The sequence below is a fragment of the Mustela putorius genome, unplaced genomic scaffold (assembly GCF_011764305.1).
Source record: "Mustela putorius furo isolate JIRA1106 unplaced genomic scaffold, ASM1176430v1.1 tig00000992_pilon_pilon_pilon, whole genome shotgun sequence".
Taxonomy (NCBI): Eukaryota; Metazoa; Chordata; class Mammalia; order Carnivora; family Mustelidae; genus Mustela; species Mustela putorius.
The window spans coordinates 3,461,663-3,479,958 of record NW_025421526.1 but is presented as its reverse complement, the minus strand read 5'-3'; the positions used below and the strand labels follow the sequence as shown (position 1 = coordinate 3,479,958).

Here is an 18,296-nt window from a genome sequence, read left to right as displayed (position 1 = left end):
GAGAGATCACAAGTAGGCAGAGAAGCAGGCAGAGAAAGAGGAGGAAGCAGGCTCCCTGCTGAGCAGAAGCCTCATGCAGGCCTTGATCCCAGGACTCTAAGACCATGACCTGAGCTGAAAGCAGAGGCTTAACCCACTGAGCCACCCAGGTGCCCCCCAATCAGCATTTTTAAAGCATTGAAAATAGCTACCTTTCTAGGCACCCCCAGACCGAGGACTCAGAGGAACGTATGGCATACAATCGTTAACTGAGCTAGAATGAACGTTATACAAATGGATGCAATTTAAATCTAAGCGAAAAGTACACTTGCGTCGTCATTCGATTTTTCTCTAAGAACTTATTCAGACCTAAATCTAGCTTCCTCTTAGCAGTCTCTCCTTTGAGTGAAGAGCACTCATCTGTCAGGGTTGGTCAGTGAGTTCAACAGGGGCGGCTAGGAGAAGACCTGGGAAACGAGAAGCTATCATTTTCCAGGTGACGACCACGTGCCCTGGTTCCCCACCGCGTTGTGCATTTCACGTGTGTCCACCTAATTTAACCCCCAGCACAGATGCCCGCAGGCTCCTCTCATGTCACGGCTGGACAGTGGCTCGAAGCCTCTGCTCCTGTTCAGCATTTCTAAGGCGCACGGCAGTCAACGCAGGCACAGCTCTCACAGCGCGCATTCCCCCAGCCGACCCGGCCTGCCTCCGCGATCTACACGTTCAAAACCCCATGCTACTACCGACTGACTGCGATACTGCACAGACTGTTTCTTCTTTGTGCGTCTACTCAGCTAACTGCAGAACCATTTTAAGGAACAAAAACTCATCAAGAACACTTAGCACAGTGCTTGGCACATAGATATTACCCAATTAAAGGTCTGCTACTGATATTTATTAAGTTCCCTTTTTAAGCTCCCAGAGTAATCACAGTAAAACAGATAGCAGGCTACAAGTGACTTACTGCATGTCTATGGTACAGGGGAATTAAGATAAATTGGGGGGAAATTTACACAGTCTAAACATCTTAGAGATTACTTACATAGTATAAGATATCTTGGGTATTTAACACTAAAACCAGCAAGAAAATATTGAACATATTGGTAGGGAATGGTTTTAGTGGAAAGAACAACAGAAATCTGGAAATACTTGTTTATTCATTCATCAAAAATTTCTCGTGTGACCAATAGGTTCTAGATTCTGTACTCAATGCTGGGGATTCGATGACTCTTGCCTCCTGACAAGTAGTCTAGAGGAAGAAAAGGACAAAAAGATCCAGAGCAGAGAGGAGGCCAGCGTGAGGGAAGCCTTCTGAGGGCATGATACTAGGCCTCGACCTGAAAGAAGAGAATTCTCCGGGAAAGAGAGCAGCTTGTATAGAAGCCTAGAGGTGGCAAGAAAGGGTCGGCATCCCTCAGAAGCTGGAGAACTCCGGCTCCCAGGGGAAATCACACTGAGAAAGAGGCCACGGTGAGAGAAACTGGACACGCAGGCCCAAATTCTGTGAGACTTTGTGAGCCATGTTAAGAATTGTCGATTTTATCTTAAATTCAAGGAGAAGCCACTGCAGGTCTTGGGGAAGAAACAAACCAATCTGTGTTCCTGAAAGCTCCGTCTGAACGTGTGGGAGACAATGTATAGTTTGAGCTTCTCAGGAAGCCCTGGGTGGGGCGTGCCCAGGCCAGAACCTCCAGGACTCCCGTGCTGTTTCTGAAGGACCTTACAGAAGAGCGAGCGATCTAGTCTTCTCGTGCTAAGAATTCGATGTGTGACCCCAGGCAGGGCAGTTAACCTCATGATTTCCAGTGTTCCCAATTTTTAAGTGGAAATTATACCACCTGCTATATCCACCCAATGAAGAGTCGTGGGGGTTAAACGCAGTAACGCAAACGGCACTCTCGGGGAAGCGCCCGTCGCTACACAAACGCGGGGTGGCACGTGTTCGGGTGTCAGGACGCTTAACCAGGAGAACGCGACAAAGCTGGAAGGGGGGCTGCAAACTCTGCATGTGGCAGTTTCTGGGAAACGGACACTGCTCCTTCACGGACGGAGAGAGGCAAAGACATGGATTCAGGAACGTACACCTCGCCAAGCAGGCAGCGATCTCGAGAGACTGGGTGCGAGTCACTCTGACTCCCTCGCAGTCTCTGACGGTTCCCCACGGGCCAACTACAAGGCTCAGCAGCCGTCACTCCACGACCTACGTCTGCAGGGACCCAAAATACGTGGCTTAGATAGAAAAGAAAGAACATTCCCCAGAAACGGGTCTCTTTCACGAGACGTTTGGTGCAGGACTTCTGTTGCACGTCTCTCAAGCTTTTTTCCCCAAGCAGCAGCTGGACCACACTACGAGCCATTCATCCACAAGGTCGTCTTCATGTGACCTTCATGTCACAGCTACCGCCACTAATCACAGGCTCCCTCGCTGCTGAGCACGGAGAAAACAAGACCCGGGGTGGGATGCTGTTCGTGACCTCGGACTCTCCTCCCGCTGGGGCCACCCCCACCCCTCCCCAACCTCGCCCCCGAATACCACAAGCTGCTTTACAGCCGCTGCTTAGCTTCAGAACCGCTTGTTGCCACAGATGTTCTCCGCCTCACACATGCATTTTCCTTTTTTCTTTTTTTACTCACACTTTCTATATGAATAGCAGATTGTAATGCTTCTTGTTTTCTGATCCAAAGGGGAAGAGTCTACATCAAATTAGACCAGCTTGCCTTCAACAACCTCAGTAAATGCGTAGGTGGATGTTCTGACCCTCTTCCCTCCCCCTGCCTCCCTCTCCCACCCCTACCCCGCTGGAACTGCTCGCAGATGTTTCCTCCACGTCTTTCAAGATCCGATTCTCTGACTTTCTGGTCTCTATTAACAAACTGCATTTCTTTCATCCAGCTCTCTCTGATTGCTTTGCACTCCCAGCCCACACAGGATCAAGAATGCTGCCCCCCCATGCCTCTGCCGGGTCTCCAGCGAGTTCGGTGAGCGAAGAGAAGCTACAGAGGAGATCTGAGCAGCACCAGCCCCTGCACTCAGCTCCCATGGCCGGTTCCCTTACATATTCTGTCTTCCAAGATCTCACTTACTACAAACACGGGAGGGGGTGACGGGATCTGTTCATGTAACGTTATGTTCTTCATGAAAAAGAAAGGCTGTCCACTGAACCCATTTTTAATTATTATTTTTAAAAGACAGGAGTGCCAGGCCTTTGGGTGGTAGTGTTTCATCTTTAACTCATTGTCAATCTTTCTGCAATATACTGTCATTGTTATGACAGAACAAAATCAAACTAATTTTTCTTGATTTACTATTTATCTTCCCAACACCATGCTTCTCCTCATTCCAAATAATCAGTTTATCAAATGGCAATGCCTTACATTTAGATATATTTTGTAATTTATATTGTTAAATTTCCCACTCAAAACTTAACAATTGCTTGGACATGCCTCCTTGAAACAGAAATGGAAACTGCCCCCTTTCCCTCTGCTTTTAAAGGCTACACTTCTGCAAACACTCGGCCTTCGTACCCTCCTAGCAGGAGCAAAGGTGTAAGGCCAATAGCGTTTCTCACACCGAATGTGCGGTGTGAATGCTCGTCAGCACGCGGGAAGGTAGCCTGCAGGCCTGGCTCTGCTACTAGAGAGAAATGTGGCAGCTTGAGCAAGTCACAGAGACTCTCTGGGTATCTCTTTGGCTATAAACGGAAATCCTAAAGCGTCCACATCAAGATAAACAAGAAGGTTTGTGATAACGAATTTCAAATGCCTCGCAGGGACAGGCATTGATAGAGTCAATAAAAAAGTTACTTTTTTGCACGTGTCCCAGAGCTAGATCTGAGGTCTCCGATGGGAAAGAACAAAAACAAAAACATAATTCGTCTCCATTCACCTGAAAGTGGATCCACACAAAGGACTGTATTCCAGGTGGACAAGCCACTCATCGGGTCCAGACCGGAGGTCCACTCCCAAACCTCGCCTGCCAACACACAGGGCTGAAGGGGTGCCTTCCCTAGAGGCGCCATTCCAGGCGGTGGGTTCCCCTACAGCCTTCCTAAGCCAGCAGGCTCTTTCCTCTGTGTCTACTTCATTATTCTCAAATTATAGAGTACAAAACCTCTCTGTTACTTGATGTCCGACATTCCCTACAGGAAGGGGGTTATGCTGAGCACCCACCGCGATGCTGGGCGGTAGGACACAGCCGCCACAGAACCAAGAGCGATCAAAGAATAGCTAGCTGTCCTTAAAGGGGGACAGCCCACTACACAGTAAGAGGAAAAAGTCAGACAAGGATTTTAAAACCTATACCCAACACTTCATGAACAAACCAGGAAATCACAGCATTTGGCGAAAAGAAAACACCTTCCCAAGTCTGAACAAAGGGCTGGTCTTGTGAGAGTCCTGACGCACAGCCGTGCAAGGAAATGTTTTCTTCCCTTCCATGCCCATTTTTTTTTATCTCGTTTCTATTTTATCTACTGGACATTACATTTCTTTTTGTACACTGTAAAAATTATCTTTCTGAGATAAAAAAAAAGTCAGCAATTTGGCATGTATGCTAATTGGTTATTGTCAAGGGTTTTAGGAAAATGAAATGAAAGAAAAAATTCTCATTAGCTTGGGTCTAGTAATCTGCTATAATTTATAACGTGCTAAGCTTATCTTTATAGTATTTTCTTTTAATAGAAAATTAGTAATTCAAATGAAATAAGAAAGAGTATGTTCAAAGAATTCTAAAATCTTTCCAGTTTTACCGTTGAAGTCCTTGGTGTCAGTCATAAATTCTACAAATTGGTCTCACTGTTCTTCTAACCATGCACAGTATTCTCTTACCCCCTCTTTGCCCACACTAGTCTACCTCTGTAATGCCCCTCCACCTGACACCGACCTTCGAAAACCCTTTCTTCTGAAACCCAGCTCACACCATGTCTCCCGTCACTGATGGCTGCGTACAAAACAGGTGTAACAGCGCACGGATACTCGATGAAATGTCATAAGGGAGTGCAGCCCACAGAACACTAACTACCTCAGTGTCGGCTTCTGGAATCGCGTGAGTAGCACTGGAATCTCAAATCTGAGTTAGAGTACGTAAGAGAACCGAGACAAGGACTGGTGCCAATACTGTGTGTTTTGCAAAGGATTACCCTGATCCATGTGTCGGTACACCCAGGCAGAAAACACACGCTCTCGGGAGAGAGACTGTTGCCCTGCGGTCCAGAAGTGCTTTTAAAAAACAAAGCAAAAACGAAATTTAAACAGGCCAGCAGAATAGGCAAACTACCGTCCCAGCTAAAAAGCTCAGGTCCCTCTTTATTTCTGGGAAACAAAACCAAGAGTTTAGTGCCAATAACAGCATTTAAAGTGGCCTGGGCTGCTAAGTCACTTGTCTTATTTAGGAAGGGTTAGAACTATTATTCCCAGAAGAAGGAAACACCGATTCTCTTAATTCTAAGTCCAGAACTGTTCAAGCGGCTCTGGGAATGTTGGTAAGACAGTCAACTAACCAAACAGAACGATCGTTCAGTAGCTCTAGTGGGACGTATTTGAAGGAACAGAAGGTTACGTCTAATGCTATGACCCAACACTCTGAGCTACTAAAAAGAAACTCAAAACCCTGTGCTGGATACAAAAAACACTGCTTAAATTTCCGATAAGAGCCACCAAGGAGGTCAGAAGACTCATTAATACAGCGGAACGAGAAACAGTGACAGCTCAAACAGCCGGTGAGACTCATGATCGCAGATGTACAACAGTGATCTCTGAACACAGACAAAAAAGGAAAGGAGGGCTTCAGTGTGAGAAGAGCCCGAGTGAGGATTACACGGAGGGCCAACGGTGAGAAAGAGAGGCAGACAGGATTTCTAGCCCAGCGGCTGACTACTCTTCCTGGCCCCTGGGCAGGTTTTGAACCTTCTTTCCTCTAACTCCTCTGACAGCACATGCTTCTTCGCAGTCTCTGCAGACACCTGATTTCCTGTTCAGTGGCAGAGTCACTGTATCTACAGGGATCCTCTCTTGTCCGTTACCTTGGGATACAACAGGATAAAACCATGTCATCACGAGTTAGATTATCTTCTAATGGCCTTTTTGGTAATTCCGGCCATTTTTTTGGCATTGTATCTGAGACTAACTGGTCTTAAGCATTACTCAAGAGCTAACAGTGATGCTGATTACAAATACAAGCACAACTTTTAAAAGTGGGGCCTTTTTTGGACAAAATTCTTCTCTTCTTTGAGAACCACTGCTTTAGGATAAAGTTTTTAAGAAGTCAAAGATGCTTAGCCATAGCCACTCATTATCTCAACTCACTGATTTTATTAAGTGCTTATTAAGTGTAAGGCACTATTATCAAATCCGAGTACAAAGCAGTGGACAGACAGATAAGAGCTATATTCTCATCCAATGGGCCAGATTGATAACAAAAACAAATACATCATAGTTTCAGATGCCGGCGAGTGCTTTGAAAACCTACAAAACAAAGCAGGAGAAAGAGACTAAATGCGACTGAGGTAAAGGTGCCCTTTCAGAAAGGGAGGCAAGAAGTCAGAGGCAGCTTGGCTGTGAGCTGAGGCCCCATGAAGAGCTGCAGAACGGTCTGCGCCAGGGAACAAGCAGCGAGTGCTGAAGCAGAATGAGCTCGACCTGTTCTAGCACCGAAGAGTGGGTCAGTTTAGTAGGGACACAGTAAGAATGGGGAAGTGTGGCAGCAGATGAGGTCAGACACGCAGATAGAGTCAGATCATGTAGGGTCTTACATGTCTCCACGAGGGTAGATTTTATTCTAGGCACAGGAGAAAGCCACTGGAAAGATTTAAGTGAGAAAGTGAGAAAGGGAAACATGTTTAAAAGGTAACTGTGGGGACGCCTGGGTGGCTCAGCTGGTTAAGCATCTACCTTTGGCTCAGGTCATGATCCCAGGGTCCTGGGATCGAGTCCCTCGTGGGACTCCCTCTCAGGAGGGAGTCTGCTTGCCCTCTGCCCACCCAACCCCACTCGCGTGCATGTGTACACATACTCTCTCCCAAAAATAAAAATAAGAGAAAAAAAGGTAACTGTAGCTTTGGTGTAACTGAAAGACTATAGACAAACAGACGCTTTGTTAAAATAATGAGAAGAATTTAGGGTAATCTAACACAGCTTATTTGCTTTAACTTGAAATGAACGGATGTCGAAGGGAGTACAGGCCCTCATCCCCTGCCCAAGAAAAAAAAGGAAGGATCTCTTAGACTTCAAATTTCTATTCTGCTGAAGACCGGCCTTTAAAAAAACATTCAATCCAAATTAATGAACAGTAGTTTTGAAACTATTCTATAGTTCTGATAGCCCTAAGAAAAGGATATATTTTTTCTTGCTCAACTCCCACCTTACCTCTTGCAGACCTAAAATCAGAAGGACAACCTCGGGGCTCCTGGGTGGCTTGGTCAGTTAAAGCATCAGACTCTTGATTCTGGGGCCGGTCATGATCTCAGGGTCCTGGGACTGAGCCCTTCGTTAGGCTCCTAGCTCCGTGGGGAGTCTACTTCCTCCCTCTCCATCTGCCTCCCTCCCCCTGCTCATTCTCTCTCGCTCTCAAATAAATAAATCTTTAAAAAAAAGAAATAAGAAGAAAAAGGACAGCCTCAACCATGATCCTCTAAAAGAGGCTTGATTATAGGAAAGTCTCCATTACTTGGAAATACTAAATTGTCATTTATTTCTCTCAGATCATTAATATAAACAACATTTAGCTCCTCTAAATTTGTACTTGGAAAGATGACTAATGATATAAATAAGATTATTAAAATGAGTAGAGTTTTTAAATCTCTAAAAAACACCTATTGACAAATCAACCTGTGATAAATTGACTGGAAATCAATCTCATTATTGTTGCTTCCTTCTAAGAATTTCTTCAGTATTCTAGTTTGAATCAGATACTTCAAAGCAACAAAATTCTATATTGTCTTAAAGATTCTACAATTCATTCACATTTTTTATTTATGGAACGCCCTTTTTTTTCAGTTTGAACTAGTAAACATTATTAGCATAAGAAAAATTAATGCATAATCTTACCTCCACTTTAATTCTCTTCGGGGATAATTCATCTCTTTCTCCACATTTTGACCTGAATAAAATGGGAGGGAGAAAAACTTGAGAAGGTAACAAATTTTATTCTAAAGACATCTCAATCTATAAAGGTCCACCAAAACATACACCCCCGAAACCCTTACACCAGAAGTAAGACATTCATATTACAGACATAACAAAAAAGACTTTTCGTCACTTCTAAATTAACATCAGGGAAGTATGCAGACACAATTATATTATACATTTTAAAAGGCCACTACCTAAAAACTTCCCCACAAAGAAAGTACTCAATAAATATGTAATGATTATCAAATAATGCAAAAGGCAAAAAAAAATCAAGCAGGATTATACCACATGATATCTTCCTACAGACCAGCAGGAACACTTCAGGATAAAAGGCCCAAAGTGGCCATTTAAGATGAATGCTTAAGGCTACATAAGATTAAAATGCACCTATTGTCTATCTATTGAAACTACAGATGCATTTTCCCTCAACCTAGAGATCCCTCTGCTGGCACTCTATCCCAAGGGTACCTACAGATACATGAAACTGCCAATTAAACTGTAATAAGCCATCAATTACAAGTTATCCTTCAAAGTAAAAGATGTTAAAATGTGAAAAGTACATTTCAGAATCAACAAAATATGTATGTCATTATTTATGATGATGATATTTATAATGATAACAGGCTAGAAACAACTCAAGTATCCATCAGTAGGGCTGGGTAAATAAATCATAGTGGGGCACTGGGGTGGCTCGGTCGGTTAAGTGTCTGCCTTTAGCTCAGGTCATGGTCCTGGGATCATGCAACTGAGCCCAGCATCAGGCTCCCTGCACAACAGGGAGTCTGCTTCTCCTTCTGCCCACCCCCTGCTCGTGCACCTGTGCGCTCTCTCTCTCTTTTGCGAATAAATAATCTTTAAAAAAAATCATAGTACATATACACAATGCAATACCATGGCGCTGTAAAAAATAATGAAGAAGATGTGTACATACTACCATAATGAGATTGCCGAGACATGTTAAAAACAAAATACAGAATAATACAGATACATACTACCTACTGTTCTTTGGTAAAAATGAGAAAATATATATCGTTGCAAGTACATTAACACAGACTGGAAAGATGAAAGATGAAAAAGAAACTAATAAAACGACTTCTTTGAGAAGAGGAAGAAGTTAAAGAAGACCAGAATGGGAATGTAACTTTTTATATTACATATTCACATGGCTTTAGCTTCTAAATTATGCAAGCGTGTTATATATTTAACTTAAAAAGTATATAAATGGAAATACGACAAGAAACAGCTAAAAATTGTGGAAAGCAATTGCCTCTGGGTGTGGTATCCTGAGGGGGCAGGGAAACTGGTGAGTTTCAGTACAAGCCCCATGTACCGTAAATCTTAAAGCATGTACATGTATCACCTTGATTAAATTATGTAAATAAAGAAGTCAGAAAATTTTGTGTAATACAATGAAAAAAATTTAAAAATCACTAAATCAGCTCTTAATCATCCAACTTAAAAAAATCTTATAATTCTACAATATTGCTGCTATATATTCTTAGCCTGTTCACTTAGTCTAATAACTTCACTTTGTGTCTATGTGGGCTCTTAAGGCATAGCAAAGGAAACTGCTATGAGTTTGGGGCCAGAATGACAGTAAATGCCTCAACAGTGACTTTTCAAATGTGAACAGGTATGAGGGTAGTCTGGGACCCTTGTGAAAATTTGGATTCCAAGACTCCATCCCCCAAAACTGTGATTAATTAGGGCCAGGGAGGGTGCTCAGGATGTGGTTTTTCAACACACGCTGAATCACGCTAACGCCAGGAGGTCATCTGCATCTCCTCAGAGAAGCAGCAGCACACACAACTCATGGTGAACTAGAAATGCACGTGCGACAAGAGAACAAAACAGACGGAAAGATGAAAAAGAAACTAATAAAATGACTTCTATTGAGGAAGTCAATAGATTTAGGATTCAAATGAAGACGAGATGAACAATAAGACGTGTTTGTATTACATTTTAGAACCACCACTGCTTTCAACATATAAGTTTTTTACTTCAAATATTCCATATTCCACTTCTTATTTGCAACACACGTCCATATTCCATGTAATCTGGCATCTTCCAATGTTCCTTTAAGTACTGGCCAATGGAGTCTCTTCATCCATTCAACTAATCTCATTGGATTGGAAACACCTTGCCAAAGGAACCACTTGGCTTCTACCAAGAGTTCAACAAGTTCACACGGTTAGTGAGTATACAAGTAAGTCTATACATACTAACTACATCTCATCATCACACTCAAAACCAAAGCATCTGTGTGAGAAGAATGTTAAAACCACTATCAGAACAATGCTATAGTGCTACGGAACTGTCTTTCAAAAGAAAGACAAAAGGAGAATTAAACAAAACCACCTTATCAGTGTTTTGAATAGTCACTTCACTCTTTAATTTTATAGAACCACAGTCACATTACACTTCTACTTTTTAAAAAAATGCTTATAGTCTATCAGTGGGTAATGCTGTACGTTCTACCTCTACCAAGCAACGCAAAAATATTGCCTGCCAATTAGACACTTACTTAGTGGTTCTGTAGGTATATTTGTAGGTGACTTCTCGAGAAATCTGCCTGGCCAGAGCAAACAGTTCATCTCTTCTCGTCAGCAGCGCATTATCCTTTACACAGAGCTGAGCAGCCGCTTCGTTAACAGTGAGCTGTGTATCCAAACAAAGTTTAAAAATTATAAACATCTGTATTTAATCAATTAAGAAAATGTTTCACTTAAGGATAAAAAATGTGACATTGTATAATGAGTTCATAGTTTTTAAAAATCAGGATGGGTCTTTATTAGTCCTAAGGCCTAATTTCAGAAGAAAATCACATCACCTACCATCTCTCAGAACTCAAATTAATCAAAATAGTCACCCTGGTTTATGTATTTATATACTTAATTTTTGTTTAGGTATGGATTTATAGAAAATAAGCAAAATAAAACAACAAATTCTGTATCTCATTTTTATGAAAAGCCAAGGATTTGATATGACTTGTTGATACTAGTTCCCTAACTAAAAGTGAGTATATGCGGTCTGACAGGTATTTTTTTTTCAGTGTGAACTGATATGAAACTTCTTAGGAAGGAATAAGAGTTAGATGATTTGAGTTAAATATTTATCAAATTACTATAGTCAAAAAACAGAGTTACCACAGATTAGGGCCATACAGGAAAATCAAGGTCTTGGGAGTCACTAAATCTCTAAAATTCATCTAATTCCACTCTTTTATCTATGTGTTAAATAATGTCAATACAGAAATGCTACTTGACAAAAGAACTGTATTGAAACTTAAAATAGCAATGTTATCCAAATTGAAAATCTGTTAATTGTTTAATTAGAAAAGGTTTTTCACGTAATTTTGCCAATTTAAATAGATGTAGGGAATTGCCATGCAGTATATCAAACTTTTTCAAAAAGCAAGAAACACACTCGTTGCAGGCATGACTGACAGCAAACAGAGTGATGACAGACAGACCTGAGGGGAGTCCTGCGGCATCACTTACCATCTGTGTGACTCTGGGCGTCTAAAAACTTCTCAGAGCCTCAGCGTTCTCAGAGGCAAAAATAGGATAATCAAAACGGTAACTACCCCAAGTGGCTAACAAGAAGAAAATGAGACACACCTGGCACAAGGTTGTTCTTAGTATTAGTTCTTGTTTTCCTTTCATAAAAAAACAGGCATTACTTCCTTCCTACCCGGGCATCCCATTCTGTTCACAAAAATGTTCTATATTTAAAATTTTCAAAAATACAGACAAGCAACAGAAGAAATTCAGCCTTCATTCTATTAAGGCAATGCAGAGTGCAAACCTTCCATCTATTAATATTTTATTTTTTTTAAGATTTTATTTATTTATTCATGAGACACACAGAGAATCAGAGGCAGAGGGAGAAGCAGGCTCCCTGCAGAGTCTGGAGCCCAATGTGGGACTTGATCCCAAGATCCTAGGGCCTAAAGCTGAACGGAAGGCACATGACTGACCAAATGAGTCAGCCGGCACCCACATCTATTAATATTTTAATGTATATTATTCTAATATCTGTGAACATACAAACATGCATGTGAATATAGATTTGTAACTGCCTTTTTTCACTTATGTATGCTGTATTTTTTACTTCTATCATGTTGTTAGGCAGAAACTTCGTTTATTTATGTCAGCATCTGGCATGGGCTGGCTACTCAACAAGTACCTGTTGGCTGATAAATGAGTAAATACTCTTTACGATGTCATTTTTACTACACCGACATATAATATTCCATTGTAGAGAAGAGCAATATATTATTTAAACCAACCTCACTCTGAACATGAAACTTTTCATGTATGTTTTCACGTATTACAAGGTAAGCTGCAAAGAATGTTCTTAACTATGTACCTTGGCACACATATTCAATTGTTTTCTTAGAATAAACTCCTAAGAATAAATTTGTCAGGTCACAGACTATACTAAACTTTACAAGATTTATAGATTTCCCCAAATTACTCTCCAGGAAAACTGCTCCAAATCATAACACTACCAACAATTACATGAAGATCCATTATCCAGAATCAACCAATACTGGTTATTTTATTTTAAAAGCTTTACCAATTTGATGTATTTTCCGTATCATTTGGTTGTAATTAACATTCCTTTGACTATAAAACTGAACCTTTTTTCTTATGAAGTATTTTAAAATTTGCTTACTCATGGCAGTTGCCTGTTTCTTCTACTGCACTATTTGGTTTCTTAGGGACTTCAGGAATTCTTTATGCATTAAGAGCATTAACTCTTCATATGCAGTGGCTTTTCTTTTTCATACCTTATCATTAGCCTTATGGTTTTTGTCTTGGGTGCCATGCATAGAAACTCCCTTCTCACCCTAAAACATGAATGGTTTCCTGTAATTTGGCATAACAGTTTTATTTTTTCCACTTAACTACTAAACCATTTAGAATGTGTTATGGTGTATGATATAAATCACGTATTTAACATTCCCCTCCCCAGATTTCTACCTATAATTTACATTGTCTAATTCTCAAATAATTTTGCTTTGACTATGGACAAGGTCATACACCCAGGCCTCCTATTTTAAACCCACAACTGAAAATGAGAGCATAATAGGAACAATGTGTTTTCAATCTTCTCCCCTTTTCCTAAAGAATCATCAACAGATCAATTTCTTCGCTAAGCGCCTTTTAAAAAAATTTACCTACTTATTTTTATTTATTTATTTTTATTAACATATAATGTATTATTTGCCCCAGAGGTACAGGTCTGTGAATCGTCAAGCTTATACACTTCACAGCACTCACCATAGCACATGCCCTCTTCAGTGTCCATCACCCCAACCACCCTCTCCCTCCCCCGCCCCAACCCTCAGTTTGTTTTGTGAGATTAAGAGTCTCTTATGGTTTGTCTCCCTCCCGATTCCATCTTGTTTCCTTTATTCCTTTCCTACCCCTCAAACCCCCCACGTTGCCTCTCAACTTCCTCATATCAGGGAGATCATATGGTAATTGTCTTTCTCTGACTGACTTATCTCACTAGCTTCTGAAAGGCACAATGTAACTGGAGCTAAAAGTGAAAGATAAAGAATGATTTCCTAAATAAATTAACTTCAATTTTGGAAAAGCAGTAGCTACAATGACCTTGAAGACCTTCTTCAAGGTACCCTTTTAGGTAGCCCTTTCTTTCTTGCATTCATACCCTAAATTAGTAGGGAGAGCTTTGGATTGTTATGAGGTGTTTTAACTGACATTTCAGAGGTACCACCTTATGCACAACCACAGAAAATAACCTTTCAACATCAACTGAAAATAGCGTTCTAGTATTCCATCATCCTACCAGAAACCAAAAACACAAATGTAGTATATTCTCTGTTACTGAATTCAGGCTTCCAGAGATCAAAAAAGTTGACTGAGCTCTCCAAGACCTTAGGGAAACTAACTGAAACTGTAGAAATAACTATCGCTCACCCCAAGTTGTACTAAGAAGCTGATTCATCAGGGATCCCCTCAAAAATTGCATTTTCTGTTGGTGTTTTCTGTATTTCATGCTCCTAATTGTTAATAATTAAATCAGTAAATATTATGATGTATTTTTAAAAATTATATAAATACTCTGTTAGTCACTGTAGTACCATACTAGCTTTTTTAAAAATTCCAAGTTTCCAGGGGCACATGGCTGGCTCAGTTGGTGGAGCGTGTGACTCTTGATCCCAGGGTCCTGAGTTTGAGCCCCACACAGGATGTGGGAGCCCGCTTAAAATTATTAAAGAAAAAAAAAAGAAGAAGTAGTAGTAAAAATTCTAAGTCTCTAGTTTTTTTAAATAGGCATCACACCCAGTGTAGAGCTCAAGGTGGGGCTTAATTAAACTCAGGACCCTGAGATCAAGATCTGAGCTGAGATCAAGAGTCAGATATTTAACCAACTGAGACACCCAGGCAACCCTATGTTTCTAGTTTCATTAAAAATATAAAATAGATATTCTCTCTAATTGGTTTACTTCCTCCAACTCCTCTTTTTTGTGGCTAAAAATGTCAAAAGTCCATTCATATTTTTATGTTAACTATTCCTTAAAGTTAGCTTCCTATCATTTGTAACTAGACCTAAAGTTTTCTTTTCTGGTAGTTAAAATTATAATCTTTAACAATCAAATGACTGTGACTTTCCATTTTGTATTGTTAGCATAAAAATACCATGAGAATGCGCTGTGACAGGGTGGCTCAAAAGGCAATCAACGCTTTCATTTCCAGCACAGGGAGGGAAGGGCTGGCCTCCTCAGAGAAAACAACTAAGAATATTGGATAAAAATAGGAGGAAAAATATCTTAAATGCTATCACTAAGCCAGCAAGACAACAGTAAGGACTAGTAAGGATAAAATGAATGAAGACAAAGTAAGTTGAGGACAGCTGCTAGACCAGATGACCCTGAGCTTCAGCTCCCAACCTCACAGGTCTGGTTAGTGTGCGAAGAGAACAGGAGGAAAAACCCAGGATCCACCAAAGGTGAGGGAGTCTGAGACCCCCTCCCTCCACAAGCTGAAATCCCAAACCACCACACCCCCACTGTAAGCCTGAAATAGAAATACACCTGTACTCCCAGGAGAACACAAGGGAAATTACCTGTCTTGAACCCTGCTACTGAGTAGGGGAAAACAGAAGATACTCCCTCGAGATTTCATAACCACCCCTGCAAATTAGCCCACACATGACTTTCAGCCCTAATTTACACTATATGGGCTGAGAATTTTTTTCACAGGTTTCTAGAGTGGTACTGTGCAGAAAACAGGTGACTGGTAGAAGAAAAAGCAAACAACCTCTAGAAGAATCCATTTTCTTCTTAGGCCTCAAAACATTCCCACAGTTCTAAGAAATATGAGTTATAGACAGAAATCACAAAATATCCAAAGAAATAGGCATCAAAAGTAAAAACCAGCAGAAATGACCGAATAAGACCCTCAAAAACCTCAGAAAAAGAGATGAAAATGTGACTAAAGAATAATACAGTAAAAAAGATCAAGAAAAACTGAGAAAACAGAAGGAGAGAAAGAACTGGGGTAGAGGCAAACAGCAGACTTCAAAAGCAAACAACAGATAACACGGGTTATAAACACAACAATGAAAACCAAAAGCCAAGGAAATATCTTCAATTAGTAAGGGAAGAGAACAGACAATACAGGATTTGATACCCAGAATAAACAACGAGGGCAAAATAAAGATATTTTAAAGTGGGTTGTGATTGGACAGAATTTGCCATCGGTAGGCCTCTGTTAAGAAACTTCTACATGATAGATAAACTTCAGACTAAAGGAAACTAATTCCGACAGTAAATCAGATCTAAATAAAGGGAGGGACAGAAATACAAAATAAAATAAGGGAAATAAATTCAGAATAGTAGTCATTATAAAAAGTGTAAATAAGTCAATTGTTCCGGATAAAAGAAAAATGTGCCTATTAATTTTTTAATTCCAATACAAGAGCTGGATGTAAAACATGGATTCAGAAAAACTGAAAATAAAAGGATGGTAAAAAGATAACAAAGAGAAAACACATGTACTTGTATTAAAATCATACAAAATAGGCTTTTAAAGCAAAATGGGCTATGAAAGATTAGAAGAGTTGGTGCAGAACACAGAAAGAAACAGAGAACTCCACAACCACAGTAGCCGGTTTTCACACAACTGTTCCTGACAGAGCACGCAGACAAAAGCAGACTACCTTAGAGTAAGCTTGCTGAAACACAGAACACTCCACCTGCAGAAACACACACGAAACACGGGCCACACTGAGCCACACTAAAATCTCAGTGGATTTTAATATATGTAAGCCATGTGCTCCCACCACAATGTAATTCAGTTAAAAATGATTAGAAAAATAATTAAGGAAAAGCCCTCATATTTGGAAATGAAAACACACTTCAAATAATTCATGAGTAAGAAATCATAAATAAAAAGAGAAGTAATCAGAATGGGGGAGGTGGGACTTGATACCAAAACTTTGGGAATTACACCAAATCAGTATATAGTGAGAATTTATAGCCTTAATTGCTTACATTAGAAAAGAAGAACAGCTAAACGTCAATGAACTAGGAAGCATCTGAGTTAAGTTAGAAAAGCACAATAAAATGAACTGTAAGAGAGCACACGTGCACACACACTACACACACACACACACACACAGGGCACAACTAAGAATATCAGCTAAGCCAAAAGTTGCTCCTTTAGAGATCAGGGGTTGGAAAGCTTTTGCTCTAAAAGATTAGCTAGTAAGTATTTTAGGCTTAAGAGGCCAAAGAGTCTTTGTTACAACTACTGAACTCCGTCTGAAGTTAGAGCTCAGAAGCAGTCACACAGAGTACATAAACTAACTGGCCTGGCTGGGTTCTAACAAAAACTTACTGGAAAATCAGGAGATGGGCCACATTTGGCCCACGCGCTGTAGTTCACACACCCCTGAAAAGATGAATAAAACAGACAAATCTCAGGCAAAACTGATCTGGGGGGAAAAGAGACAAATGGAGTGGCTGGGTGGCTCAGCTGGTTAAGCGCCCGACTCGGTTTTGACTCTGATCATGATCTCACAGGTTACGGGACGGAACCCCCCATCATGCTCTGTGCTCAGTGCGAATCTGCTTGAAGATCCTCTCCCTCTGCCCCTCCCCCCCACTCATGCGGATACACTCTCTCAAATAAACAAATTGTAAAAAAAGATGAGAGAAATGTACAAACAACAGTAGGTCTTAAAAACGATAAACAACTTTACAATAATGAGTTTGAAAACTTAGATGAAATGGACATATTTAGAAAAATGTGACTTACCAAGATGACTCAAAAGAAGACTACTCTGATAGTCCTACAGCCCATTTTTAAAAATGATTAAAAAAAATTCAAGTATATGATGCTGAAATCAATGCTTTCTAAGAGTTTAGAATAAAGCATCATAACTTATCAATAATGTATTCAGGTCTATCTATGGGGGTCCCAGGTTCAAAAGTCCTCCCCTCTCAAAACTAAGACTGCTGGGTTCCTCTGAAAGCTTCAGCCTTGACTTCTCAGCACTACAAGGAAAACTGACCTAAATGTGGCGTATTCTGTGGGCCCAAGTCCTTATCTTCGTAACACATACACTTCAGCTCCTATAGAATTTCCAGTAGGTCTACAACTTACCCACTTACCCATCCACCCCCTCCCATCTTTAAGTGCCAGAAGTCTCCAATGGAAGATGCTATCTGACAAATATTCTAGAATGCCAACCTGACGACTCGCTCGCATTTCTGATACTGCAAGCTCCTGCCTCCTCCACTGGCCTTGCTGCTTTCAACTTTCAGTTTCTTTCTCCTCATCCATTCACTGACTTAAGATCTGACACATACACTGCTTGTCTGCTTACCATGTAACACACCTCGGGAAAGACGAAACATCCTGTCTGCCTGGACTTCTAACACTTTGGGGTTTGTCCCTTAGAACCTGCCTCACCCCAACAACGAGTGCGGTTCAAGGCCCAGCCACTCACACTATCTTCATGGTCTGACTCCTATACACCAGGCCATATCCCGCGGGGTACCAAGACCATCGCTGATTTTTTAGCTTTAAGAAAACAAAAAAGTGTTTATTCTAACAATGATTAATTTCATAATTCTTTCTGCCTGATACATAGTACATTTGGAAACAAGTATAAAAATGCATTAAGAAAGATAATTTTATGTAGTTTAC

The 18,296-nt window shown here is 40.7% G+C and overlaps 1 protein-coding gene across 6 annotated transcripts in view; it reads right to left on the bottom strand.

The window, feature by feature from the left end:
• NAB1 (NGFI-A binding protein 1) overlaps window positions 1–18,296 on the bottom strand; it is a 44,494-nt gene that overhangs the window by 10,832 nt on the left and 15,366 nt on the right. For all 6 annotated transcript variants that reach the window (XM_045086506.1, XM_045086508.1, XM_045086505.1 and 3 more), the window contains 2 exons: window positions 10,631–10,764; window positions 8,026–8,077 (listed from right to left, as the gene is read on the bottom strand). In XM_045086506.1, the coding sequence (XP_044942441.1) occupies window positions 8,026–8,077; window positions 10,631–10,764 (186 nt within the window). The remainder of the gene's footprint in view (window positions 1–8,025; window positions 8,078–10,630; window positions 10,765–18,296) is intronic.